The sequence below is a fragment of the Peromyscus californicus genome, unplaced genomic scaffold, assembly GCF_007827085.1.
Source record: "Peromyscus californicus insignis strain IS unplaced genomic scaffold, ASM782708v3 Scaffold_14__1_contigs__length_90479793_seg_2, whole genome shotgun sequence".
In the NCBI taxonomy this organism is placed as follows: Eukaryota; Metazoa; Chordata; class Mammalia; order Rodentia; family Cricetidae; genus Peromyscus; species Peromyscus californicus.
Window position 1 is genome coordinate 64724737 of NW_026294436.1, and position 27452 is coordinate 64752188.

General features: G+C 40.6%; 1 protein-coding gene across 1 annotated transcript in view; it reads left to right on the forward strand.

The window, feature by feature from the left end:
• Positions 1–27452, forward strand: part of Cdc42bpa (CDC42 binding protein kinase alpha) — a 218551-nt gene that overhangs the window by 170622 nt on the left and 20477 nt on the right. The window contains 11 exon segments of the mRNA XM_052737792.1: positions 6771–6875; positions 10492–10575; positions 12650–12755; positions 13819–13955; positions 14557–14696; positions 15895–15976; positions 17802–18018; positions 18680–18742; positions 20499–21092; positions 23028–23125; positions 27251–27335. Of these exon segments, the coding sequence (XP_052593752.1) occupies positions 6771–6875; positions 10492–10575; positions 12650–12755; positions 13819–13955; positions 14557–14696; positions 15895–15976; positions 17802–18018; positions 18680–18742; positions 20499–21092; positions 23028–23125; positions 27251–27335 (1711 nt within the window).

The following is a 27452-nucleotide window of genomic DNA, read 5'->3' on the forward strand; positions in this document are numbered from 1 at the left end:
CTGAGTTCTATAATAGTGCAGAGGAATTAGTCCTAGTACACAGTGAAAAGGAGCTGAGTCTTTGCTTCATGTTCCGACGGTTCCAAGGCACGATGCTGCTGTTCCTTCTGTCCTTCTGTTACTGTTTCTGATAAAGCTCATAAGCTGGCTATTCCACTTTGTAGCATGGAGTATGTAAGAAATTACCTGGCCCTTCAATGCCTGCATTTGATCATCTGACACATAGTCACGCTCTAGTATTGTGCTCATAAAGTGTTTGAATATTTAAAGAAATCATGTGATGCCTTCAAGAATGTCAGGGTATTTCCTTGCTAGCTTGGCTCTCCTCTCTTCATCTCCTCTTTAGCTTCATTTCTTGTCTACCAGTGTGACTTCACTTCAGTGCTTTCTTCCATCTTTATTCCTTAGCTTTCCTCTTGCTAAGAACATGAACCACAGTACCTTCTTTGGAATTGTAGAGGGAGAGCTAGCACTAAGCTCACATTAAAAAAATCCTATTCTTAATTTATACTTTATAATATAACCCTCTTGTTTCTTTTGTTTATTGTTCATAACTAAGACCATATTTCTCAATGTTAGCCATTCATTCATTTTTATCATTAAAAATCAAATAAGATTATGTTTCAGTAGTAGCATTAAATCTTTGATATTTTCATGTTCCACATCCAAGATACTATAAAAGCCAAGTTTGGTAGCTCCCATTGTTAGGCATTTAGACTTTTAAGGAATAATTGAATCTATATTATTCTTTATCCTAAATCTGGTTATATTATACATCGTGTTTATAGCGTGTGACTTTTCTTGTATTAAGTAGGTTCCCACATCCCATCCTTCTGATCATCCCCTCTGTCTTCTGTTATCACTATAGAAGAGAATGTTGAAGAACTAACCCTAACTGCAGCTCAACTTGCATGTTTAGGAGAAGAACGGTTTGTGTTAAGCACAATTGCAAGTTTAATTTGATGTTGTGTCTACATATCATCCATCTTCTTCCACACACAGGCCGACTGTTACCTTCATGGTTCTCACTTTTGCTGCTCATGGATCCGTTCCTCCAAATTTACCTTCTGCTCATCTCCTATTAAAACTATCATTTCATTATTTAGAACAACACAGAATCATTCTCCCATTCATGATTTTTCCTGAGTTTGTTTTGTCTGTTTCTCATATTCTGGCAAACAGGAGAAATAGGTTATTCCAGTAGGCAGAGTTTAGGCATAAATTTTAGTCTCATATAAAATGGTACTGAGATGCTCCAGAATATCAATCTCAGTCATGATTCCTCCTTCACTGGTGTCTTGATTTTACCAGTGTTCTCACCCACAGTCTGTTTACATTCTCTCATAGATGATCTCAAGGTGAAGATGGAGTCAGCGTGGACAGCATAGAACTCCGTTTTTGTTTTATATATTGTCATTACTGATGACTCCTAATTTGGCTTTTAACATTTTAGTCAACTTTGAAAGAGTAGGGAGTTGGTAGGTACATGTATAAAGCAAAGCTGCTTAATTAGATATTTTGTGGGTGATGGGGGGGGCGGGTTACTAGGGCTCAAATAAGTATTTTATGGCAAACAGTAACAAAACTAAATAGATCTGTTGTTGGTCTTGAAATTGTCCACTTCCTTGATGGAATGTTGCCATGTGGATCATGATGCGTGTGCCAATGAAAACCTCATCAGTCTCAGACCACATCTGAGCACTTGTTTCCTTACTGCTTTTATCCTACAGTCTTTCCTGAATATATATGTACTTGAACGTATCAAAACAATGGCTTTGTGCATTTGTCTGGATGCTATGTGTTGATACAGAGGGCCTGGCACCTTCCCTGTGAATATGTGTAACGTGGTGTTCTCTCTCTGTTGAAGCGCTCCCCGTCCTGTACTCCAGCTAGCAAAGGCAGACGTGTAAGAGACTCTGACACTGTGTGCTGCCCAATGCCTTCCGCCTGGCTCTTGTTCTTCGCCTTTGGCTGCAGAGCCCTGAGCATGTGCTGTGTGCCCTGTGCCGTGTGTCATTTCGCCCCTGCTTGCATGTGCCGCTGCTCTCGCTCCCACTCCTCTCCTCCCTGGCTGTCTCTTTTCCTTCCATTTTGGCTTTGGCCGCAGAGCTTAGGAATGTCCTTCATGTAAATTTATACAACTAAGCCACTAAAATAGTAAGATACCTTTTTAAAGTATGCTTTTTAAATTATTCAAATGCAAGGTGAATGAGTTTTCCAGAGAGAATCTGATTGTGTGTGTGTGTGTGTGTGTGTGTGTATGTGTGTGTGTGTGTGTGTGTGTAGAGTGCTGAGGCAATTTGTAGACCTCATTGACTAGATTTTGCATAGATCAGTTCTGGAGAAATTGTGAGGTAGGTGTGTTCATTTAATGAATGTCAGAGGAATTTTCCTAAATATTTTACATAGTATGAATTTAGGAAGATAATGTTAATAATGAATTCTATGTATTCTAAGATAATTTCAAGGTTTAAAAGATTCTTTCTGTGCATTATTAACTCTGAAAACATTCCTTCTTGACCTAAAGTGTTCACCTACTTCCCCTATTCTACATATTCTGATATGCCCAGGTGGGGAAACGGTATGTGGAAGGGTCTCAGGCTTTTATAAGCCAGCCTCTGCCCCAGCATCCATCCCACACATCACAGAGAAGCAGTAGGTGTCCAGTACTGTTGAGCTAGATCTGCATGTACTGTGCTAAATGGCACTAAAGGACATTCATGTGAGGTACAACCTCTTTTGTTTGTCAACTTCACGGTGAGCAAGCACCTTTATTCCCAAGTTCCTAGAGAGGGAACGTTTGAGATGAAGTACTTCTTGGTTTGCGGTGAACCTGGGAGGTAGGAGGATGGCCATTGGTTCTTGTATCCTTCCTGACTGATGAAGGTTGTCACATAAACATGAGTAACACTAGCATTACAGATCATTTTAGATGACTGTTTAATAGTGAGTGAGCATTTCAGCTGTCAGTGTTGTACTCACTGGACTATGAGCTCAGCTGGCCTCTGTTAGAAGTCTGTAAAATATTCCTGGTTCTACAGATGTTTTGAAATTTATAGAGTTAAACCATTAGATATTTGGATTTATCAAATTAATCTTAATATATGATAACTATTTTGTAATGGGAATGCTATCATTTGTCTGTCCATCTGTACTAGATTTGAATTATCAGCCTGTGAACTGAATAAATTTATGAAGGCTTGTTCTTAGTAAGGTTATACTTCAGAAAGGTTTTCTTTTATTATTGATTTTTTTATGTATTAGTTATATTTGCTTGGTTAGCCATGTACCCTGGGAGATTTGGCCACCTAGAAGAACATTTTGTTGATTTAGGAAGTGAAAAATATTGAGGGAAATGACTGCTAGAGAACTACCTAGGAGTCGGTTCTTACTCCTAATCCTGTATCTTTTTACTACAGCAGCATCTAAATAAGCCACTGGTAACCAGAACCCGTGAGAATTACCTACATTTTTGTTTTAACTGCCAGTAAAGTGGTAATTTTTAAACTTCAGTTTTTCAGAAATCAAAACATTTTTGTAAATGATATAGTTGACTTTAGTATTCCTACTCACTGTCACTTGGGAATATTACTGCAGTGCAGCTACTTAGTTTCTTTAAAAAGGAACTCATTTGATTTTAAGTGAAACTCTTAGTTTAAGAGCGTACAGCTCTGGAAAGCACAGAGAGTGATTTTTCTTGTTCTGTTTTATTATAGTTAATGCTGGTTTATCTTTCTAAAATAGAACGGCGTTCTCAATATAACCAGGGTTTACTTAGAGCAACCAAGAAAACCATTTGAATCTCCTCATTTTTGTTCTCTTTCATTGTCACTATTTAGTGAAAACTGGTAATAGGAAAAGACAGATTAATACATGGCAAGGATTCTTCAAAAGAACAAAGAGATGTATATTAAAGGACTCAAGGGTTATTTGAGCGAGCAATCACAAATTAAACTGATAATGGATCACTTTCTTCCTCTAGTATCTCACTGCCATGTCACATTGTCGTGGGATCACAAAACATGCTGATAAATGTTTCAGCGTCTGGTCTGGTTTGATCCCTGACACATGGAATGTGCTTAATAGGCTGCCAGTTCTGGGATAGAAACTTCGGTTTGCTCACACACCGAGAAAGTGGTGTGGCTGCATGTTGTGATCCCACCGCTGGACAGTATAAGAACAGCGCTCCCGTCAGTTAGCTCTCATTCTCATGACGTAGGGACCAGGCCTGCTGTAAGAGTTGAGCCAGTTGGTGGAGAACAGCAAGCTCTCTGCCCTTTGTTTTAGAGAGACTGAAGTCATAAGACTTAGAGGTAAAAGGCATTTGGTCGTTTATTCCTATAAATTTTCTGTCTTGCAGTTGAGCATTAGGGCTCCAGGCTTTAATGATAACTCACAAAATTTTAGATTATCCTTAAAATAACACAGTTCTCTGTGTATAATGAATCTTCTACTTGCACACTCCATAAAATCTTATGTGAGTCATTTTTAAGTTCTGTTGAAAAATATTTCAGGACTGCTTATTCACCTTGCAATTTATATAATTATATAGACACTAGAAAGGGGAGAATTTTAGGAAGTGAAAAAACACCCCTGCTTTATGCAGCTAATAATTTGATCTGATTGCCTTCTCCTTTACTGTCCCCAAATAAACCTGTGAACTGGGCAAATTTGTCTTGAGTCTCATTTTAATCTTGTACTTTCCTCTTCTTGTTCAAGGTTCACTGTTAGAAAATTTGACTTGCCCTCTATGATCCTTATTGTTTTGAGTGCTTCTGTCATGGAGGCACCTTGGTAGAACATAGAGGCCCGGGTGTGCAGTGAAGAATGTGGGAGTCAGGCCTAACTTGGAACTTCTAAAAGCAAACCAATTTATGAAATCATCTTGGCCACACATACATATGTAGTGTCCCTCTGTAATTCCAATTTTTAAAATCTAAGAATGAAAGACTTAAGTTGATTAGTAACTGTGTTAGTTATTCTCACCAAACCCTTACTTTATTGTTTGAATGGTGGCCTGTGCCCACCATCCTAAGAGGCATTTCTGGGTCCCCATAGAGGGCCGCTCCTGGTGTTTGCCGCTACTCTTCTGTAATTCTTGCAAAGTTGCCAGATTATAATAATTCTCCATATTGAGCAAAAGTTGACTGTTTTATATGAGCAACATATCACAACTCCAGAACAGTATTTGTTCTGGTTTCATTTCTGATTTGTGACTATAAAAACAAACAGCAACAACAAAAACCTGATCAAAAGCAATATCAGAAAGGATTTAGTTGGTTCACAATTGTCGTCCATTGTTGCAGTGAAGTCACAAACCTGGTCACACCACACCTATAGTCAAGATCAGAGAATAATAGCACTCATGATGCCCTTTGCTGTCATCTGGCTTATATTTCTCCTTCCATAGTCCAGGACACCCGGCCTAGGGAATGGTGCTGCCCACGATGGGCTGAGTCTTCCTACATCAGTTAAAAATCAGATCTCTCACTAATATGCCCATGGGCTAACCTGATCTAGATAATTTCTCATTGAGGCTCTCATCCCTGGTGACTCTAAATTTTAACAAGTTGACTTTTTAAACTATCCACCACAGTATTCTAATCTAACTGTACATGAAAAAATACACCAAATTGAGAAGATTATTTGGTATACTTCGACATAGAAATCACATGCCCAGAGCCCTGATCAGCATAAAAATGGGAACTGGAAAGTTAGACTGGGAAGCTGTTTCTGATCTCTCTATTCCTATTCACTTACCATTCAACCCAGAGTTTTAAGAGGTTTTATTTGTTCACATAGAAGGGTCCTTAGTATTTTAATCAGTGTTCTAGTTAGCGTTAATACATATTTTCATGTCTGTAAATCTTTCATCAGTTGCAATTTAGAGGGGGTGTGTTTGTCTGCCCTCGTATCATCTCCGCAGGAGTAACCATAGTAATAATAAGAGAAAATAGTTAAGTCTTTTTGTTAGAACATTATTCTTTTAAATATACTATATTCAAAACAAATTACCCAGTCTGCCCTAATTATCTTCTTTAAACTCAGTCCTAGTAATTTTGAAAATTACCAGACTAAACAGATTATCTATAAGTATGTTTCATGCTAACTTTTAACACAAAACATTTTCAGTTTCTAAGAGTACTTAGTTTTAAAGGGTGCATCTGAATATACTATTTCTACGGCTATAAATAAAGATTGACATTAGTGACAAGCACAAAACTCATGTTAAATTCCTTTTAATACCTGGTAAAGGACTAAATTTAATTGTCTAGTACAAAATTTGTCTAATCTACAACATGTATCTCTGAAGTACTCATTTATTTCACATATATGGTTATTTGTGTGTGTGAAATGCAAGTTTTACATGGAGTACAGGTAATATACAGTGGAAGCCAGTGCTCATGGTAAGAGGTGAACAGCAAGTGTGGGACTGGAGCTTTGATTGACTGCTTAGGAATTATTTGAAGGCTTGCCTGTACCCTGTACCCATAGAAGGCCACTCCTAATGTTTGCCACTACTTGCCTATAACTCCCATACAGTTGCCAAATTATAGCACTTCTCCAAATTTAACAAAATGTTTGTTTGTAGTAAAACTCATGCTTTTGCATAATGCCATCATCCCTAATGTAAATATTCAAACTTGAGGGTTTTTTTTTAATCCTCCTCAAGAATTGTTGTCATGACCATGCCTTAAGAGTTACATGTTGTTAAAACGTGATTTCTTGGGTTGTTTTTGTTTTGTTTTGTTTCTGACTTATTTTCCTAGACTGATCCTGTTGACAACACTTATATGTGGAACCCGAGCTTCAAGTTTTACATCCAGTCAAGGTCCACATCTCCTTCCACATCTAGTGAAGCTGAGCCAGTTAAGGTGCCTCCCTGGAGCAGCATTGCTCCACGACTGTACATGTGTGTTCAGGAAAGGGAACTGAAGAGTTTAAGTGAAATCTGTCTAATTAAGTACATTGTGTAATAAGTTACAATTCATTAGACGTCATTACATTTTGATAATACAGAGAGAGATAGAAAGTTACCACTCACATTCACCTGAAATAGGCAAAAATAGGTAGGTAGGTAGCTAAAGACAGTTAGAGAAGTATGTAGAGTTATGCTTGTGTAAGCATTACATTCAAAATTTATGGAATTGTTGGCATTATTAGAAACAGACTAAGCACATGGCATTGAAACTGCCATTCTTGATTCATGTGTTTAATTCTTCTAATCAGTTTAATAAGCCATGATCTAACTAATTCATTGCATCATAAACACAGCTCTATAATGCAATTGTTACTACTGTAACAACTGAACAACTGTGGCAACTGGGTAGTTTATTCTAACTGCTCAATCAGCCGTGGGTACTCACTCAACTAAGTCCTGCTTTTTAATGTTATGTTAATTACCATCAGTCAGTTACTTTAAGCAGCCCATTGATCAGTTTTCTCCCCAAAGACCATTTGGCATTCTAGTTGGAAGAATGTGCATTTAGTTCCTTCATTCTATCTGCATTATAAGCTTTAAGCCAAAGGTGTTGGGTAATGGTCTCATCAGTCACCCCCAGGAAGAGCAACATGGTGGCATCATCTTTGTGAATTGCCCTGGATCTGGAACACATTTCTTTCCATTTTTTGTTTTGTTTGTTTTTGGCAACCAACTGTGATTTAGAGCTTTGCAAAACAATGGTAACAATAACTGCTGTAATGAAATGCACTGCTCTCACTATGTATGAATATTATTCTGTTATGGGATACTTACATTGCTTCTAGCCCTTTATTGCTAAAATTAGTCCTGGGGGGTCTTCGTGTTTTTGCTTCTTCTTTTTTCTTCTGTGTCACTGTACACAGCATAAACTCATCTTGGATGTAGAGCAGATGGGCAATTTGGGTGCAAACTAGTTGTGTGTTATATACACTTTAAACTTTAACTAGATCTTTCCAAATGTTTTTCACAGTGCCTGGATCCATTCTTATTCCCCCTGGCAGCATGTGAGAGTTCCCCATTTCCCCACATTCCTACCAACCCTTGGTACAATCAGATACTAACTTTTACCAGTTGGATGGGTGTGAAGTACCATTTTTGTATTAACTTGGGTTTCTCTTTTCTAATTGTATTTAGCATCTTTTTATATGTTCATTGGCTGTTAATGATTTGCCTGTTGATGTCCTTTGTCTATTTGTTCTATTAATTTTCCTGTTGTTTTGTTTAATGTTCTTTTTTAAGTCTAGATATGAGTTCTTTGCTGGGTATATTGCTTGCAAGCATTTTCTTCCAGTCTGAGAAAAAGTAGTTTTTCTTTATGAAAATATTATTTTTCTTCCATGTTATCTTCTAAAATTTTAAATTACTGCTTTTATGTATTTAAGACTTTAATCAAACTGAAATTTATTGCTATGTGGAGTAGGAAATGGGATTCCAATATTTTCTCCCCATATAAACAGCTGAGTCCCCTATATTTCACTCCTTTCTAGTAGTATCTCTTCTTTGATGTGTGGGTCTGTTGTGGGCTTTGCTGTCCTTTTGCTTATTTTTTTTATTGCAGTGTTTTTTTTTTAAGATTCATTTATTTATTATGTATACCTCGTTCTGTCTGCATGTACATCTACAGGCCAGAAGATGGTGCTACATCTCATTACAGATGGTTGTGAGCCACCATGTGGGTGCTGGGAATTGAACTCAGGTCCTCTTAAAGAACAGCTAGTGCTCTTAGCCTCTGAGCCATCTCTCCAGCCCCCTTTTGCTTATTCTTGCACTGATTCCACATTTCTTGGTCACTACAGTAGCTCTAAAACAGTTTTTGGGTGCCACTCATAGCCACCATGTTCTTCTTCTTGACCCTTTAGTTTTGCATACTACTTTTAGTGTTAGTGTGTCAAATTCCTTGTGAGTCTTTGTATTAGAATTACAATGACTTTATAGCTTTACAAGGGGGAAACTGACATCTTCATGGTAGCGGGCATTTCCACTTCTGAGCATGCGATGCACAGTAGTTACTTCTTTTCATTCTTCAGTAGAGTTCGTTGCCTTCACTGTGTTCCGTGTTGCCTTTTGATTTGTTCTGGTGCCCTGAATTGTGTGTTGTTGTGTGAGTGAGGTCCAGTTGAATGCAGTTTTTATTAGGTACTGTTGATCTTTTATCCAGCACCTCTGCTTGAGTCTTTAATTTTAATAACTTCTCTAGGACTTTCTGTAGAACTCTAATGACAGTTTTGTTTGCTATTATGTTAATTATCTTTTGCATAGATTTTTTCAGTGTTCCTCTTTTATCTGTTATATTTATCTTCTCAAATGTTAAATTATAGGTTGGGCTCTATTTTTTCAAGTTATTCAAAAGTAAACAAAATTTAAATAGAATATAAACTCACAATTCACAAAAAAAACTGACACATTCAGTCAAATTACATATCAAGGTTATAGTTTATATATGATTAGTTTTAGAGGTTATGGTTAGAAGCAGAAGACTACCCAACTTTCTCTTAATATTTTAATACTCTGTGACTTTATACAAGGCTTAACTTGTTTTCCTTGTGTGCTTGCCTGGCATCCTAAAAAGAAGTTACCATCTTTTGTTTTTGGTTTTTGGTTTTTTACCTTGCTAATTAAGCCATGTGCCCTCCTCCCCCACAGTAACATCCAGTAAAGTCACTGGTTCTTTTATTTAAAGAAACACAAGACTTAATAAAGTAGATTTTATTTTACTTACAGTAAAGATATGGTTTATAACTAAACTTGAATTAAATTCATAATTCCAATAATATCAAATAATTTTAACTCCTTTATTTAAAATTAATTTCTGTATAAAAGTCTCACTTATCTCCATATATTCAAATCTAGGTAATTATATTCCATATATAGAATATTCTATATATGGAACTCAAGTAGTTAAAAAGAGCCTTCTAGGACTGGTGAGATATCTTAGCAAGTTCTGCATCTGCTGGGAAAACCTCTGAGGCCACATAAAGTTAGAAGGAGAGAGATGACTTAACAAAGTTGTCCTCTGACCCCCACATGTACGCATTCATCTAACTTACACATATACATCATGCATACGTACGTACACACACACACAGATTCACATACAGTAAAAAGTTGTTTAAAAACTAATCTTCTGAATATTCAAATCATAAATCTTGCTAAATATTCAGTTACTTTTAATGTGACAAATTTGAATGAATGTGAAAATATCTTCATTTTGTGTAAGTTACATGCTATGATTTTTGTTTTCTCTGTGAGTTTTATTTTCTAACTTACTTCTTTTTAAATTTCCAAATTGAACTGATTGTAATTGAGAAAAAATAATTCATTTATAAATATCTTGAGCTCAGACTTGAAGTATAGTTCTGTGGAAACTGGAGCCTCAGGAAGCTGAGGCAGTGTTTCCTTAGCATTGTTGACATGTTGTTTGGCTTATTTACTCTGGGCTCTTTCTAGTTGTTTTCTAAATAAAGTGATTTTTTTCACGACATTCATTTCCTCTTCTGCCCGGGATTCAGATTGCAGACTGTGCTCCACTTCCAGCTCACACGCCAACCTTAAGGAAAAAGGGATGCCCTGCCTCGGCTGCCTTCCCAACTAAGGTAGTATTTGATCTAAGCACAGTGTGTTCCAAAGCATGAGAGTGGGTTTCTTCTACTCTGGATATTTGCTGTGGGTTCTGTTACTGACTTCCTCAAAGCTATAAAATAAAACACTTGGGAAGAAAATAAATTCGATAATGAATGTAAATACCATTCTGAATGTTGGGAGGAGTGTATAGTATGTTTAATTCTTAAATTATGTGTTTCCAAGCCTACTAGAGTAAGCATTATTCTGTTGCCTGATAAAGCATTGAGTTGAAGCCCCTTGTCAGAATATGAGTCTGAGTTTAATCATAAACAGAGAGCAGTGCTCAGCAAACAGTAAAGGTGGGTCTCTGCCTCCATCCTGCTATGACTAAGGCGTTGTATATGACCAGACATGAAGACTGAGCTCCTTGTCTAAGTCTGTGCAGAGAAATTCTAGAGACTGGGAGGTCAGTCAATGATCTTCCTCCCCAGAGCATAAACTGTGAATACGTTACAAGTGAATGAGGTCAGTGGATCTGAAATTAATTTTTAAAAGTATGAAAAGAGCTGGGTGGTGGTGGTGGCGCACACCTTTAATCCCAGCACTTGGGAGGCAGAGGCAGATGGATCTCTTGAGTTTGAGGCCAGCCTACAAAGCAAGTTCTAGGACAGCCAGGGCTACACAGAAAAAACTGTTTTGAACCCCCCCCAAAAGAAAAATCTGCTAAAAAAGAATAACCACATACCATTACATAATGAAACCAAAAGAATACGGATTTAAAATAAACATAGTAAATATCCTTACAGAGATGGGTAATGTCAGACAGGATAGAGCAGTGGTAAGAAAAAATAGTCTAGAAGAATTTGACAAAAGAATATAATTCCTGAAATCCATAAGGGGCTTTCATAACAGAGAGAGAAGAATAGATATAGTAGAAAAACAAGTCTGTTAGAAGATGAGATGAAAAATCTGAAAGTTAAGATACATGACAGAAATGGTGTTGACATTTCCACAATATAATCTGACTTTCAGTAGGAGAAAGGTGGAGTTAAAGAAATAGAAAGGGTCTAGAATGACGGCCCTGTGGCTAAGAGCATTTGCTGTTCTCCAGAGGACCAGAGTTCCATTCTCAGCACCTCTATCGGGCAGCTCACAACTGCTGTAACTCCATCTCTGGGGGATCTGATGCCCTTTCTGACCTCAAGGGCACCTTCACACACTTGGCATATACAGTAACACAGAAACACAAATAAAAGCCTGTTTTTAAAGAAATAAGGACCTAAAATTTCTTCAAACTAGAGATGAAAAGCTTCAGTAAAGGATGCAAGAAAACACTTAAAACTTGCTCAGAATGTTTAGTTTCCAAAGAGATGAACTTATTTAAATGGTAGGAACTTAAATCACCACTTGGAGATGGGAAAGGGCAGAAATGAAGATGTCAGGCAGGCGGGGCTGCTGCCCCGTTGGGGGTGCTGGCTGTGCAGCCTGGTTAGGGCAGACGGAAGGACAGATGGAGGCTCTTCTGGAAGCTCGAGGGTCTGCTAGCCTGGAGTCCACGGTGCAGCAACAGAAACATTAGGATGTGCTGTCTCAGCTGGGTGTAAGGAAGAACTGACCTTTGAAAGTCCTCCTCCGACCTCCACAAGTCCTGTAGCAGCTGCACACACCCTGGCCCCCCAAATAGTAATAATCATAGTAGTGTTTTTAAAGACGTGAGAGAAAGGAAGATTTGAAATGATAGATGAAAGAATTCAAGAGAACGCTGAAATTAAAGGGGTGTTTCAGAAATATAAACTCTAAGAAATTCAAGATCAGACTGACTTGAGATGTAAGTCTCTCATTTCAGTCAGTAACTCAGGAAAGACATAGAAAGGGTTCAAGTAAAAGATGGCTAACAAAGACTAGAATAAAAGAGCCAGCATTTGTAAAAGAAGTCACTGACAAAGCAAAAGCAATCCAACACTAAAAGTTATAGTCAAGAAAACTCGGAAAGTACAAGGTGTGCAGCGTGCATGAGGTTTGTCTGGTGCGTGAGAAGTGCCTACAGGTCATGTGGACGTGCAGTAAGGCGTGGGAGGATTAACTCTTCTGTCAATTATTTTGTAGCGCAAGACTCATCAGTTTTTCGTGAAGTCTTTCACTGCCCCTACAAAGTGCCACCAGTGTACCTCCTTGATGGTTGGTTTGATAAGACAGGGCTGTTCCTGTGAAGGTAAGAACAGCAGGAAGGAAGGCACAGCTTCTTGGCTGTGGACTGTTGCCACGTGGTTATAGGCTCTAAGCAAACAGATGGGTTTGAATGCCGTCACTGCTGCTGCCGCCTCTGTGACTGAGCAAGTGGTTATAATTTAGATGATAGGAAACGCTCCGTAAAGTTGATTCTTAGCCTATCTGCTAGTGAAAGTGTGGAGGTTACAACTCCAAACGTTTCTTTATGTCTCTGTAGTCATTGAAACACTTGTTTTCAAACAGTCGGTAAAAGTTGCCAGACATAGAGCCCTGGGAGATAGCTTAGTGGATAAAGGACTTACCATATGGGCATCAGGACCAGAGTTTGATGCCAGGGTGCTCACATGTAATTCCAGCCCTCAGGAGCTGGAAACAGGAGATCTTTGAGGATGCTAGCATGCTGGACCCACTGAAGTGTCGAGTTCCAGGTTCAGTGAGAGACCCGGCCTCAGAAAATGAAGTGATGTGTGGCAGATGGAGGAAGATGCTAGACATCAGCCTTGGACTTCACGTCCTCACACATGTGAACATGTACTCCCACACATGCAAACACATATACATGCATGCGAAGCACACAAATTAATTCAGCATTGCTGATAGACATCAAGTAGCTGAATGTTCATTAGTAACTCTCACAAGAGAATTGGGGGGCTGATAAGAAGTTGCAGTAGGGAAAAGAGCTAGAAGAAACCTCCAGAGACCACTTTGGTAGGGATTATAAATTTAAATCAGCCATGTTGTTTACAAGGTTGGAATTTTTGTTTATTTGGTTTTTGTTCTGTCTTTTACCCATTTGCTTCTCAGGTTGATCACTAATATTAAAGAGAATAATAATATAATTAGTAAAAACATTTACTACTTCTCAGTGAACTTCTGACTTACAAGTAACTGGATCTGTTTCCCTAGTGATAAAAAGGTTGTTTAAAATAAAGGAGAAAGTAAGCATTCAGCTAATTAGCACCACAGATGCACTCAGTGCCCAGTGAATTTTGTTGTTGTTGTTAAAATGAATTTTACCTAAATTATGTCCTTTTTCCCTCCAAAAGTGTGTGGGTTCTCGTGTCATATAACGTGTGTGAACAAAGCTCCGACTGCTTGTCCGGTTCCTCCTGAGCAGACTAAGGGTCCCCTTGGTATAGACCCACAGAAGGGAGTGGGGACAGCGTATGAGGGCCATGTCAGGGTGAGTACCTCCTTTCAGTCACTCAGTAAGCACAGCACTTGACAGAAAAGTTAATGAATCAAACTCATTTAAATAATATTTTATCCAGAGTCATAATTATTTGGAAATCTAAACTATCTCAGAGTTTTCTGTACTCTCTGTATCTTGAGATTACAAATGTGAAATCATCATAACAGAGCCTCGGGCCTCTGGTCTTGCCTGAGAGGTGGAATGCAGTTGAGGCGTAAGTTAGAAAATATCCAGACATAAGCTTACTGCCGTCCTGGGTACAGCTGCAGCAGGAACTGAATATCAGTTTCATCTTACAACCAAAGTTGCCCTTTATGCCGTTTCTCTAAAAGCCATGAGTAGATTTGGCTTTAGTGAGTTGTCAGTCTGAAATGACATTTCAAGCTTATAAAGCCATCCAGGCTCCGAAGAGTGTGTTCCCACTGCCCCCTGACTAACGGCACCATGTCCCACTTGCTGCCTTACCAACTGAAAAGCACAGCCTGTGGGTGTCCCCTGCAGTTCACACGAGCCAGAGGCTCTCGCTGTCATTCTCACTGGAGTTCTGTCTGTCTGTCTGTCTGTCTGTCTGTCTGACTGAAACAAAACTAAGGTCCCTAAGCCAGCGGGAGTGAAGAAAGGGTGGCAGAGAGCTCTGGCTGTGGTCTGTGACTTCAAACTATTTCTCTACGATATTGCGGAAGGAAAGACATCTCAACCCAGCTCTGCCATCAGTCAAGTGATTGACATGAGGTAAGCCCCATGGGATGAGGATGTATGTGTCATCTCAGCATAGGAAGTGAACTTTATGGTCTTTCCTTTATGTTACTGTGCTTTGCATTAAATAACTTCATTTGGGGTCAGTTTTCAGATTTAGCCTTATGACTACTGTGACATACTAGATAAGTAGGGAGGTGGGGTGGTTGGGCAAGTTGGTTTATGTGTTGACTGTGTGGAGCTATAAAAGTTTGGCTCTGAAAGACCAGTCTAAAGGTTATGTAGTAAAAGAGTCCTAAGTACATGCTCACCTGTCATCATCTGAAAGTGCAGTGGTTCCATGAGAGTCACGGGATACCATCTCCCACTAGCCCCCAACGACATACTAAAGCAGCGAACAGTTAAGAATCTGTTTCTCTAGCTCCATCGTCCAGACTCTTCATGTACCCCTCAAGCACCTCCTCCCTGTTTGTTAGAGCTCCAGGCACTGTCCTGGGGGGTTTTATTTTCTCCTACAGCTTCAGCCATTGCTCTTGATTGATGGATCCCATGCATGTCTCTAGTTCAGACACACCCATTGTTCAGAATGCACATTTCCAGCTATACCTATTGGTGTCTGAAACACAGTGAAATATGGAGGCACTGGTACAGGGACTATCAGCAATGAGATTTGGCAGACCTGCTGATGGACTGAAAAGATGGGAGGCGAGGCAAAGGGGAGCGCCTTAGCCCATGTGGTTAAGGATAACATGAAGAGCAGCAAAACTGTCTGTTAAAGTGAAGACAAGTGAGTGTTGGGACTTTAAGACAAGGGGCGTGATGGCTCTGGTGACGACAGGACAGAGGAGTCAGTCCCTGTGGAGGTGCTGAAGACACAATGTCAGAGGAGCTGGACTGAGTGCACTTGAGATTTATGATGGCAGGCAAGAGAGTCCACTGGGGACTCTGGAGACTAACGAAAGTCCTTCCCGCCTGTGTGCTTCTTGGCCTCGTGTGTCTGCACGAGTCAGCCGCCATGTCTAGTATAAAGTGCCGGCTTACTCCTCATGGATTACCTTGAGTACTATCAGTCACTATGTGGGAAATCTGGGGTTTTGTTTCGTTTTACATTGAGCTTGGGTGTTTATGCACTTGCGCTCTGAGGATTGCTTCATATATGTTATTTGAGTGTACAAGCAAAATCACACACATACAGCAACATGTACTAACCCTAAATGTTTAACTTTTATTTTAGAGATGAAGAATTTTCTGTAAGTTCAGTCTTGGCTTCTGATGTTATTCACGCAAGTCGAAAAGATATTCCCTGTATATTTAGAGTAAGTCTGTGTATGACTTTGAGTTTTTGCATGTATATTGTGTATGATGTGCATATGTGTTTATGTGCACATGCATGTGAAGGCCAGAGATTGATGTCAGACACCTTCCTTGATTGCTGTCTTCTTTACTTACTGAGACCGAGTCTCTGAACCTGCAGCTCACTGCTTTAGCTAGTCTAGCTAGCCAGCTTGCTCCAGCGACCCCCGCCTCTCCCTCTGGAGCATTGGAATAGCAGACACACCTACCTGACTCTTACCTGCATTCTGGGGATCCAAACTCTGACCCTCAGGCTTGTGCAGCATGTGTTTATCCACCAAGCCAGCACCTAATTACTTGTTTTTAATGAGTATGTCTTGCTACTCTGTATAAATCATAAAGTTACTAGGACAAGACCCAGACCTAGTACTCATTTATGTATCCATACCATCCAATATTTACATGAATACAAAATTGTGCTAAGACTTGTAGAATGCATAAATACGCTTCTAAAGTATGCTTCATGTTCTATAATATTTTTGAGTCCCAGTTCAATCTTCAAGTAAATATTACCACATGATATTTCTCAACTTATAACAAAAACATTTGTTCTCTGTAAAACTCTCATTTTTAAAATTGTGTTTCAGTTGTCTCTTCCTTTATAACAAATACTCCAAAACTTTAGTAGAAGTATTCATTTTCCACCACTGTTCTACGGTATTGACTGATGCTCCTCCTGTGGCTGCATCCAGCTTAATTGGAGCAGGAGCATCCAAAATCATGTTTTTCTCACATCTGTGGCTTTGATGCTGGCTGTCAGCTGGCCAGTGTCAATTCTCTTTATATTCATGTGTTCGTTCTCCCCCCCCCCCATGTCTGTGTCTGTGTGTGTGTCTCTCTGTCTCTCATTATTGCATACAGTAATTGCTAATAGCCATCTTGGTGAAGTAAACAGTACAGATTTGTAAAGCTGTTCTATTGTTATATCTGTCCTACTTCCTATTTGTCTATGAATCTTATATCTAAGGAAGGTCAAAGATTTAAACTTAGTCTGTCTCTTTCAAGGCCAAAAACTGTTTATTTTCCCCTAGCTCCCAAGGGAATCTGTAAAGGCTCACTTACCTGTGACTAATTTGTTGTAGAATTTTATTGTTAACTGATGTTTAAAGCATATGTAAGTATATAAAGGGCCTCTATACACACACACACATACACACACACACACACACACACACACACACACACACACACACACACACGTAATTTAAAAGTGCTCTGATTGACTTGTAAACCTTTATTTACTGTTTGAAGTGATCTAATCTTCTTTAGTGATAATATAAAGGATTGTTAGGAAATACAAGAGACTTTCAGAACAGTATGATGTAGTGCTTACGAGCACAGAAGCATGCTTTAGCTTCGTGCCCTTGAGAAGTTACTTACTTTCTCTTTGTCATGGATTCACATACATAAAATTAGTATATAATCATAGCTTCTGTCTTATGAAGCTGTTAAGAGGGTAAATGAGTTAATACTTGTAAAGGGCCTTTCTCTCTGATACTTGATAATTTTAAGTGTGACCTGTTAAGTTAGTATGTGTAATGCATTTTAATGGTATTTTATGGCATTTTGTAACAAAGAACATGAAATGATAGTAACATTTCGACTTGTATCACCTATTGTTTGAATTATAGCATTGCAGTGAGATACTCTAATTCAGCATAGCTAAAGTTTGCTAAAGGAATGATTTAATAAATGCTCATTTTACTGTGAGTGCTAAGCAATTGAACATAACCCTGAAGCTAGCATAAAAGGTATCTGTTTTCTAATACTGTGAATAAATTGTTTCAGGTCACAGCTTCCCAGCTCTCAGCACCTAGTAACAAATGTTCCATCCTGATGCTAGCGGACAGTGAGAATGAGAAGAGTAAGTGGGTGGGAGTGCTGAGCGAACTACACAAGATTCTGAAGAAAAACAAATTCCGAGACCGCTCAGTGTACGTTCCCAAAGAGGCTTACGACAGCACTCTACCCCTCATCAAAACCACGCAGGCGGCTGCAATCCTCGGTATGCGTTTATCACGTCGTCATATTATCATAACTGTTGACTGATTCACGGTTTGAGTTGACACCACTGTTTACGCGGCGTCTGGCATCCGTCAGATGTTTGTGGGATGAATGAGAGCCAGATCTGTGTTGTAGCACGCGTGCTAAAAGCCAACCTGCTAACCTTTTCCTACTCCCATGAACAAACGCATTCTCAGAGCGTGGCCTTCATGTGTAACGTGTTACTGAGGAGTTTTGACGTCACGGAATACATAGCATGTCACCAGCAAATAGCAGCTTCTGTGTGCAGACGTTGACCTTATATACTGCTCTGCTTCCGTTGCTGTCCAGTAAACAAGAAAAGTTTAGTGAGCAGGATTCAAACACCATTCACAGTGTTTCTAGAATGGATGACGTCTGTGATACTCACAAACTGGGTTTTTAATTTTCTCGTTACTGAATAAGCATTTCTTTCCTTTGATACTAAGGCAGACTTTTAGTTGATGGTTGTGTCTTAAAAGGCATGACATATTTACATTGCAATCTGAGGGGAAATATAAATCGTATATTTTGATTTTGTTATTTATCGTCACTCTGACACCAGATTTTCTCATTATCTGGTTTATTCTGTTATCTTTACATTTTTATCTGATGAAAATGTTTTATGTTTGTGTCTTAACTAGATCATGAAAGGATAGCTTTGGGAAATGAGGAAGGATTATTTGTCGTGCATGTCACCAAAGATGGTAAGAGAAAAATTATACTGAAGTAATTTTAAATTATAGATTAGAAAACTCTTGAACCTAAAGTCTAAGAGCAGGGTTGTGTTACTAAGATTTTCCAGATATAATTTTATGTGTTTTTAAATCAAAAGACTTTTTTCTTTTTCCTTTTTGGTTTTTTTGAGACAAGATTTTACTGTGTAACTGGCTGTCCTAGAACTCAGTATGTAGACCAGACTAGCTGAACTCACAGATCTGCCTGCTTCTTCCTCCCCGGATTAAAGGTGTGTGCCACCACACCCAGCTTTAACTCAAGATTTTCAGTTCTGTTCCCCCTTTTATGTTCTAGAGCTCTGTGTACTCTCTCTCCTGTTTTACTGAACAGGTCCACTCATGTCTAAAGATGGCACAGAAGAGAAAACCACAGATTACTTTTCTCATTCTTAGTAGTGCTTTAAGAGGTAGTGCCTAAAATTCCCCGTGGGTCAGCACAACAGGTTTTAGCTCCCTAGGCGGAAATAAAGTGCTGAGTGAAATAAAGCAAAACCAGTTGAATTTGTATTTTGTAAACATAGCATTTTAAGTTCTGTCTTTATATCAGGTTAGAGCCTGAGGAAGTAGGTCACTTAAGTGTGATGAATTTGTTACCCTTAGAAATACCTTGAGAAGTGTTAGGAAGATACCTCAGTTGGTAAGTGCTTGTCATGGAAGCACTGAACTCCCAAAACCCACATAAAAAGCTGGGCATGGTCGTGTGTGTGTGTGTGTGTGTGTGTGTGTGTGTGTGTGTGTGTGTGTGTGTGTGTGTGTGTGTGTGTGATCCCAGCACTGGCCAGCCAACCTAGCCTAGTAATCAAATCCCAGGTCCCAGTGGGAGACCCTGACTTAATAAACAGAGGTGGGCATGGACAAGATGACTCCGCAGGTAAAGGTGCCCTGAAAGCCTGTGTTTGATCCCTGGAATCCGCATAAAGGTGGAAGGAGAAAACTGACGCCACAAAGTTGTCCTCTGACCACCACACCCATGCTGTGACATGCACCCACACACATCCACAACTTAAAAATTTTAATTAAAAAACCAAGAACTTAAGGCAGACAGCTTCTGAGAAAGAACACCCTAGGCTGATTTCTGGTGGCACATGCTTGTACATGCATACATAGCCACATGTACACACAAAGAAATACCTAAAAAGGCAGGGCTAGAGAGATGCCTCAGCGGTAAGAGCCCTGGCTGCTCTTGCAGATGACCCAGGGGTTCAGTTCCCAGTACCTACATGGTGTCCTACACCATCTGTAACTTACATTCCAGGGTATCCGATGCCGCCTTCTGGCTTCTATGGACACAGGCATGCAAGTAATGCACAGACATATATGTAGGCCAAACACCCATAGTCATAAAATAAAACTTTAAAAAGAAATACCTAAAGAGAAGCATGAGTTGCAGTTACTCGGATTTTAAAAATAGGAACTCCATATTGAAATTCCTAGAAGGTAGTACCAGAAAACAAACTTTGTAAAGCCGAGGCGTGCTTTACACAGGGGTTCCTTGTCTTGGCTGACAGGATCTCAGTGCTGAACTTAATACTAGCTATCAGCTACCAGTGGGTTAAATGATCTGATAATGGGTTCAATTATCCTCCTTTTTTTCTCTGTGATTTCTGACTTTGATACCTTTATGTGTGTTTGTCTTTAATATGGTTTGGGTTATATACTTTGGTGTTTAATTTAGATACAATTAATACAACCGTTTTGCATTTAATGTTGTTGTTTCTTCCTGTAGAGATTATTAGAGTTGGTGACAATAAGAAAATTCATCAGATTGAACTCATTCCAAGTGACCAGCTTGTTGCTGTGATCTCAGGCCGAAATCGCCATGTCCGACTTTTTCCTATGTCAGCTTTGGATGGGCGAGAGACGGATTTTTATAAGCTAGCAGAAACTAAAGGGTGTCAAACCATAACTGCTGGGAAAGTGCGCCATGGAGCTCTGTCCTGCCTGTGTGTGGCTATGAAAAGACAAGTCCTCTGTTATGAGCTATTCCAGAGCAAGACCCGGCACAGGAAGTTTAAGGAAATTCAAGTGCCATGTAACGTCCAGTGGATGGCCATCTTCAGTGAGCAGCTCTGTGTAGGATTCCAGTCGGGATTTCTCAGATACCCTTTGAGTGGAGAAGGAAGTCCATGCAATATGCTCCATTCAAATGACCACACACTATCATTCATTGCACATCAACCCATGGATGCTATCTGTGCAGTTGAGATCTCCAACAAAGAGTATTTGCTGTGTTTTAGCAGCATTGGGATATACACGGACTGCCAGGGCCGAAGATCTAGACAACAGGAATTGATGTGGCCAGCAAATCCTTCCTCTTGTTGTAAGATTCTTTCTTATTTGTCTGACCTCTCCCCTTTTTGCCTTTTCATTTACCTTAAATATAATCCTTTTTACTAACAGCTTGTTTTTTAATTATTCTTAAGGTCTTCCCCAAGTACTAACTATGTTGCTAATGTAAAATAAACCATATATTGTAAAACCTAGACACACGGGGTGAACATTAAATGCTTGTATTTAAGTAAAACTGATCTTTCTATGACAAATTTACTGAGATACATTTTATCTCAATATTGTTGTGTTTAAAAATAATCCTAAATCATTCTCTTCATTGTCACCCTAAATATAATATCCTTAAGTAACATTAGCTCATAAAACTTAGGCTGGAGAAGTTACTAAGTGATTGTTTAACCAGTTCTTAGAAGATATAATGTGGCCTTTTTACGAAGTAGTATTCCATTTCCTATTTTATAGGTGTATACGTTGATTTAAATTTACTTATTTCACTCTTTCCATAAATATTAAAATATTGGTTTATCATTCGGTACTTTTATCACTGAATAGCAATCACTGTTGAGTACGTATTATTTTACTATACGAGATGAAGTCATGAGTGAAATCGATGCAGTGCCATCTACCTGTAGCTAGAGTTTTCTCCAGTCCTGCCTGACCCACGGTCAGGACAAATCTCTCTCACCCGCCAGTCCCGCAGTTGGTCAGACCCAACCAAGTAAACACAGAGACTTATATTGCTTACAAACTGTATGGCCGTGGCAGGCTTCTTGTTATCTAGTTCTTCTATCTTAAATTAACCCATTTCTATAAATCTATACCTTGCCACATAACTCATGGCTTACCAGTATCTTACATGTTGATACTCATGGCGGCGGCTGGCAGCGTCTCCGCCGCCTCAGCCTTCCACTTCCCAGAATTCTCTTCTCTGCTAGTCCCGCCTATACTTCCTGCCTGGCTACTGGCCAATCAGTGTTTTATTTATCAATCAATCATCCACAGCAGTCTACCCTCACGGAGCAGGGAAGATTCCTGACAGAGGAAGTGGTTGGATAGAATGCTGTGTTACAGGTGCATTCAGGAGCGAGTGTGATCCAGATTGCTTGGTTTGTGATGGGAGCCTCGTAAGCCTGCTTATAAACACTGAGAGGAAAAGGCAGCTAGAGAATCAGTAGGAAAGGTGGACTATTTGGGAAATACAGAAAATAGAATCAAATGCCCCAAAAGATCCCAAAGAGGGTGGAATTCAGGAGTCTATTAAAACACTTACTGGGGCAGGAGGCAGGGACCTCTCCCCTGCAGCAGGAAGGATGAGGGCAGGACCATCCGGGTGAGTCAGGCAAAGAGTGTGTCTCAGAAGAGTGAGTTCTCTCTAACTCCACCAGATTGAACTATTTATAGTGTTTTATTTCTTCTGAAATGAACATTTTTATCAGTGACATAGGGGTAAATGAACACTGCTTTGTAGTCAGATAATCCTGAGCGCTCTAAGTGAAGTCAGAGTCAGGCGAACGAATTTCTAGGTGTAATTCCTTACTAACTGTAGTTTATGTAAGTCGCTTACTCTTTGCGTGTGTCGTCCATTCCTTCCACAAGTGTGTAGTGAGCATCATACACATCATACACTGTCCCACAGCTTCAGGTCACAGTAGCAGAACCATGCTAGGGGACACATGTCTTTGTGTATTGCTTTAAAAGTCCAATACTTTACAATGCAGTGAAATTTCTTACTGGACAAGGTGTGTTCATTGACTCCTTCTATATTGGGCTTACAGTCTGACCTATGGCATATCAGTTCTTCCTTCATGGTTTATGTTCTGCTCACTTCAAAAACATTTATAATATCAGTCTTATGTAATAACTCTTGGGTTTTGAGAAGATTCCACTCTTGGGATAGACCTTTCAAAGTGGTTGGGGCTTAATAGTTCACAATAATCAGCAGGCTGTGCCTTCCTTCCTTCCCCAGGTTACAATGCACCTTATCTCTCCGTTTATAGTGAAAATGCAGTTGATATCTTCGATGTAAACTCCATGGAATGGATACAGACCCTTCCTCTCAAAAAGGTAGTGGAACACTAACTAAAATGTGGGCCAAATTGGTTATTTTTTAAATTTTTTTCAATGCATATATTCATTGTGCATAGTACTGTGGTACATGAGGACATTTTCAAGAGTGTATATATTGTACATTAAGCATACTACCCCTGAACCCCACTACTCCCCCATCTTCTTCCCCCTCCCTCTCCTGTGGGGTTCTCTGCAACCACCAAGACCGGCAGAGTGTCAGTCTGTATGAGGCAAAAAGGAAGTCAGTTCAACACAACTCAGTAGCTGGTGTTGGTTCAAACTTTGAGAGTCTGGCACTGGGCAGTTTATTTTAGGCATATTTAAATACAGCACAATTTGGAAAAAAAGTGTCCTAGTGATACTTAACTAGTCCCATGGGCACAAAAAAGCTTAAGACATGACTACATTGAAACTCTTTGTAAAGTACATGTGACATCTTCCATAAAGACGGGGACGGTAGATTAACTACACGTGACATCTTAAGGTCTGGGGGTATGGGGGCAACCTGGTGCAGTCTTGGTCATGCATACGGCAAAGGTCACCAGGCTGGTAACCACTCCACTCCCAGCCTTCTGGACGGAGAGCAGGCTATAGATCTCTCCTGTGAAGAGACAGCCCTGTGCGCTTCACACTGCTGGTTGGTTTTCCTAGTGCTTGTCTGGGAGCACGAGGACCCGTGTCTCCTGCACACTGCTGGTTGGTTTTCCTCGTGCTTGTCTGGGAGCACGAGTACCCGTGTCTCCTGCACACTGCTGGTTGGTTTTCCTAGTGCTTGTCTGGGAGCATGAGGACCCGTGTCTCCTGCACACTGCTGGTTGGTTTTCCTAGTGCTTGTCTGGGAGCACGAGGACCCGTGTCTCCTGCACTCTCCTCCCCTTGTTGGCCTAGGCAGTTGTGCTTCTACCGTTGCATTATAGGAACACAGATGATTTTAAGTATCTCTATAAAATCTAAGAACTGCACAGGAGAGAAAACCTACAGTATTTGTCTTTCTGAGAAGGGGTTCATTCTAAGCTGGTTAGTTTGTGATAGGCAGGCCAATACCATAATTTTTTGGATTTAAATTTGTCCATATAGAATCTGATTGTTCTCATGATGAGCACATACTGCAACGTAGAATGTCAGTGTAGTGCCTTCTGCTTTGGGTTAAGGGGCTCAGAGAGAGTGCACTTTCCGTGTGTCCATGGGCAGTGATTAATCCCTTGACTTTATAGCTGGAAATGTGAAATCAAAACTTTGTAGGTGTCTTAATGTTTTAAGAATAGTGGTTTCCCATATGCCAAATAAAACATAATATTTTCCATTAACATTTCTGTTTCCATAACAGAAAATGTTTACAAGTATGGAATTTCTATTTTGTAGAAATGAAAAGTAATTGTGTTATACAGATGTAGTTGGTGTGTATGGCGCACGCGCCACCAGTTGAGGGCGGGGTTAGACGAGCAGGGTAACAAGGCAGCCGGGACATTCAGCGTATGCCCCCGGCTTTGTTTTTCAAGACAGGGTTTCTCTGTGTAGCCCTGGCTGTCCTGGAACTCACTCTGTAGACCAGGCTGGCCTCGAACTCAGAAATATGCCTGCCTCTGCCTCCCAAGTGCTGGGATTAAAGGTGTGCTCCACCACTAGCAAAAATATGCCCATTTTAAGACATATTAGTAATGTAAACCCTCATTTAAAAATGCTACATTATGTAAAGCAACAAAAATATCCTCCTCAAATGTATAAATTTGGGTTGGCCACAGTTTTCCATTTCATTTTTGTCATGTAACCCTTGCTGTGTGCAAGCGTGTGTCCTGTACCTGAACAACACTGTGAGCTCTGCTCCTTTCCTAAGACACAACATCCCATCTCACCACATCACATGCACCCTCTGTGTCCCACCTCTCCTCATGGAGAGTGCTGTCCACATCCACATGCACCCTGTCCCCACCTCTCCTCATGGAGAGTGCTGTCCACATCCACATGCACCCTCTGTGTCCCACCTCTCCCCATGGAGAGTGCTGTCCACATCCACATGCACCCTGTCCCCACCTCTCCTCATGGAGAGTGCTGTCCACATCCACATGCACCCTGTCCCCACCTCTCCCCATGGAGAGTGCTGTCCACATCCACATGCACCCTGTCCCCACCTCTCCTCATGGAGAGTGCTGTCCACATCCACATGCACCCTGTCCCCACCTCTCCCCATGGAGAGTGCTGTCCACATCCACATTCACCCTGTCCCCACTTCTCCTCATGGAGAGTGCTGTCCACATCCACATGCACCCTGTCCCCACCTCTCCCCATGGAGAGTGCTGTCCACATCCACATGCACCCTGTCCCCACCTCTCCTCATGGAGAATGCTGTCCACATCCACATTCACCCTGTCCCCACCTCTCCCCATGGAGAGTGCTGTCCACATCCACATGCACCCTGTCCCCACCTCTCCCCATGGAGAGTGCTGTCCACATCCACATGCACCCTGTCCCCACCTCTCCTCATGGAGAGTGCTGTCCACATCCACATGCACCCTGTCCCCACCTCTGCTCATGGAGAGTGCTGTCCACATCCACATGCACCCTGTCCCCACCTCTCCCCATGGAGAGTGCTGTCCACATCCACATGCACCCTGTTCCCACCTCTCCTCATGGAGAGTGCTGTCCACATCCACATGCACCCTGTCCCCACCTCTCCTCATGGAGAATGCTGTCCACATCCACATGCACCCTGTTCCCACCTCTCCTCATGGAGAGTGCTGTCCACATCCACATGCACCCTGTCCCCACCTCTCCTCATGGAGAGTGCTGTCCACATCCACATTCACCCTGTCCCCACCTCTCCCCATGGAGAGTGCTGTCCACATCCACATGCACCCTGTCCCCACCTCTCCCCATGGAGAGTGCTGTCCACATCCACATGCACCCTGTCCCCACCTCTCCCCATGGAGAGTGCTGTCCACATCCACATGCACCCTGTCCCCACCTCTCCCCATGGAGAGTGCTGTCCACATCCACATGCACCCTGTCCCCACCTCTCCCCATGGAGAGTGCTGTCCACATCCACATGCACTCTGTCCCCACCTCTCCCCATGGAGAATGCTGTCCACATCCACATGCACCCTGTCCCCACCTCTCCCCATGGAGAGTGCTGTCCACATCCACATGCACCCTGTCCCCACCTCTCCCCATGGAGAGTGCTGTCCACATCCACATGCACCCTGTCCCCACCTCTCTCCATGGAGAGTGCTGTCCACATCCACATGCACCCTGTCCCCACCTCTCTCCATGGAGAGTGCTGTCCACATCCACATGCACCCTGTCCCCACCTCTCCCCATGGAGAATGCTGTCCACATCCACATGCACCCTGTCCCCCACCTCTCCCCATAGAGAGTGCTGTCCACATCCACATGCACCCTGTCCCCACCTCCCCATGGAGAGTGCTGTCCTGACGTCGTGCTTCTTGTCATCCCTGAACAAATGACTAATTGTACTGAAAATGTTATTCCTGTTGTTTAGGTATTTCTTTTTTCTCTTCTTAAGAAACTTTCCTACTTCAAGACCATAAAGATACAACCTTTATTTTCTTCCAAATTTATTCTTTCTGACTCCCACTTGTTGCTGTGTGCAGTATTTTGTGCATAATAACTTTTTCTCATTACACGTGTGCCTGTGATCCACTTGGAACTGAGTTTTAATGGTGTGAAGTGAGGATCTGGCTGTATTGGTTTATATGACTAGTTCCTCCTGCACTGTTTATCAGTGGTCCTTTCCCTATCTGTGCTTCTGTCTCCAGATGTGTGGGCATTCAGTGTTTAGTGATAAGAATTCATAAAGTAAATGTGTTCCTTTAAAAACTGATGGTTTTTAAATGTCAGTTTTAAGGTTTATGTATTTCTACTTGATTTTATTTGTCCAGGTTAGAATTTCTTTAAACTATCATTATGATAAGTTGGTTTGTTTAAATTAAATGATAATATACCTTCCTAGTAAGAATTATTAACATGAGATGTTTTAAAGAATTATATTTTGACTTAGGTAAGTGTAAGGTCTTAATAGTGTATTCTTAAGAAATAGACTAAAATTTTTATGATTTAATTTTTAAAGGTTTTATTGAAATACTAATTTTATTTTTATTATTTTAGGTCCGACCTTTAAACACTGAGGGATCATTAAATCTTTTAGGGTTGGAGACTGTTAGATTAATATATTTCAAAAATAAAATGGCAGGTAAGAAAATATATTAATAGGATCAATTCAGTGGAAATATTACAACAGTCCAAGCAAGGCATTTGGATATGAAATGCCCCAGCCCAGATTTGGCTCAGGCATATCTCACTCTGGGGT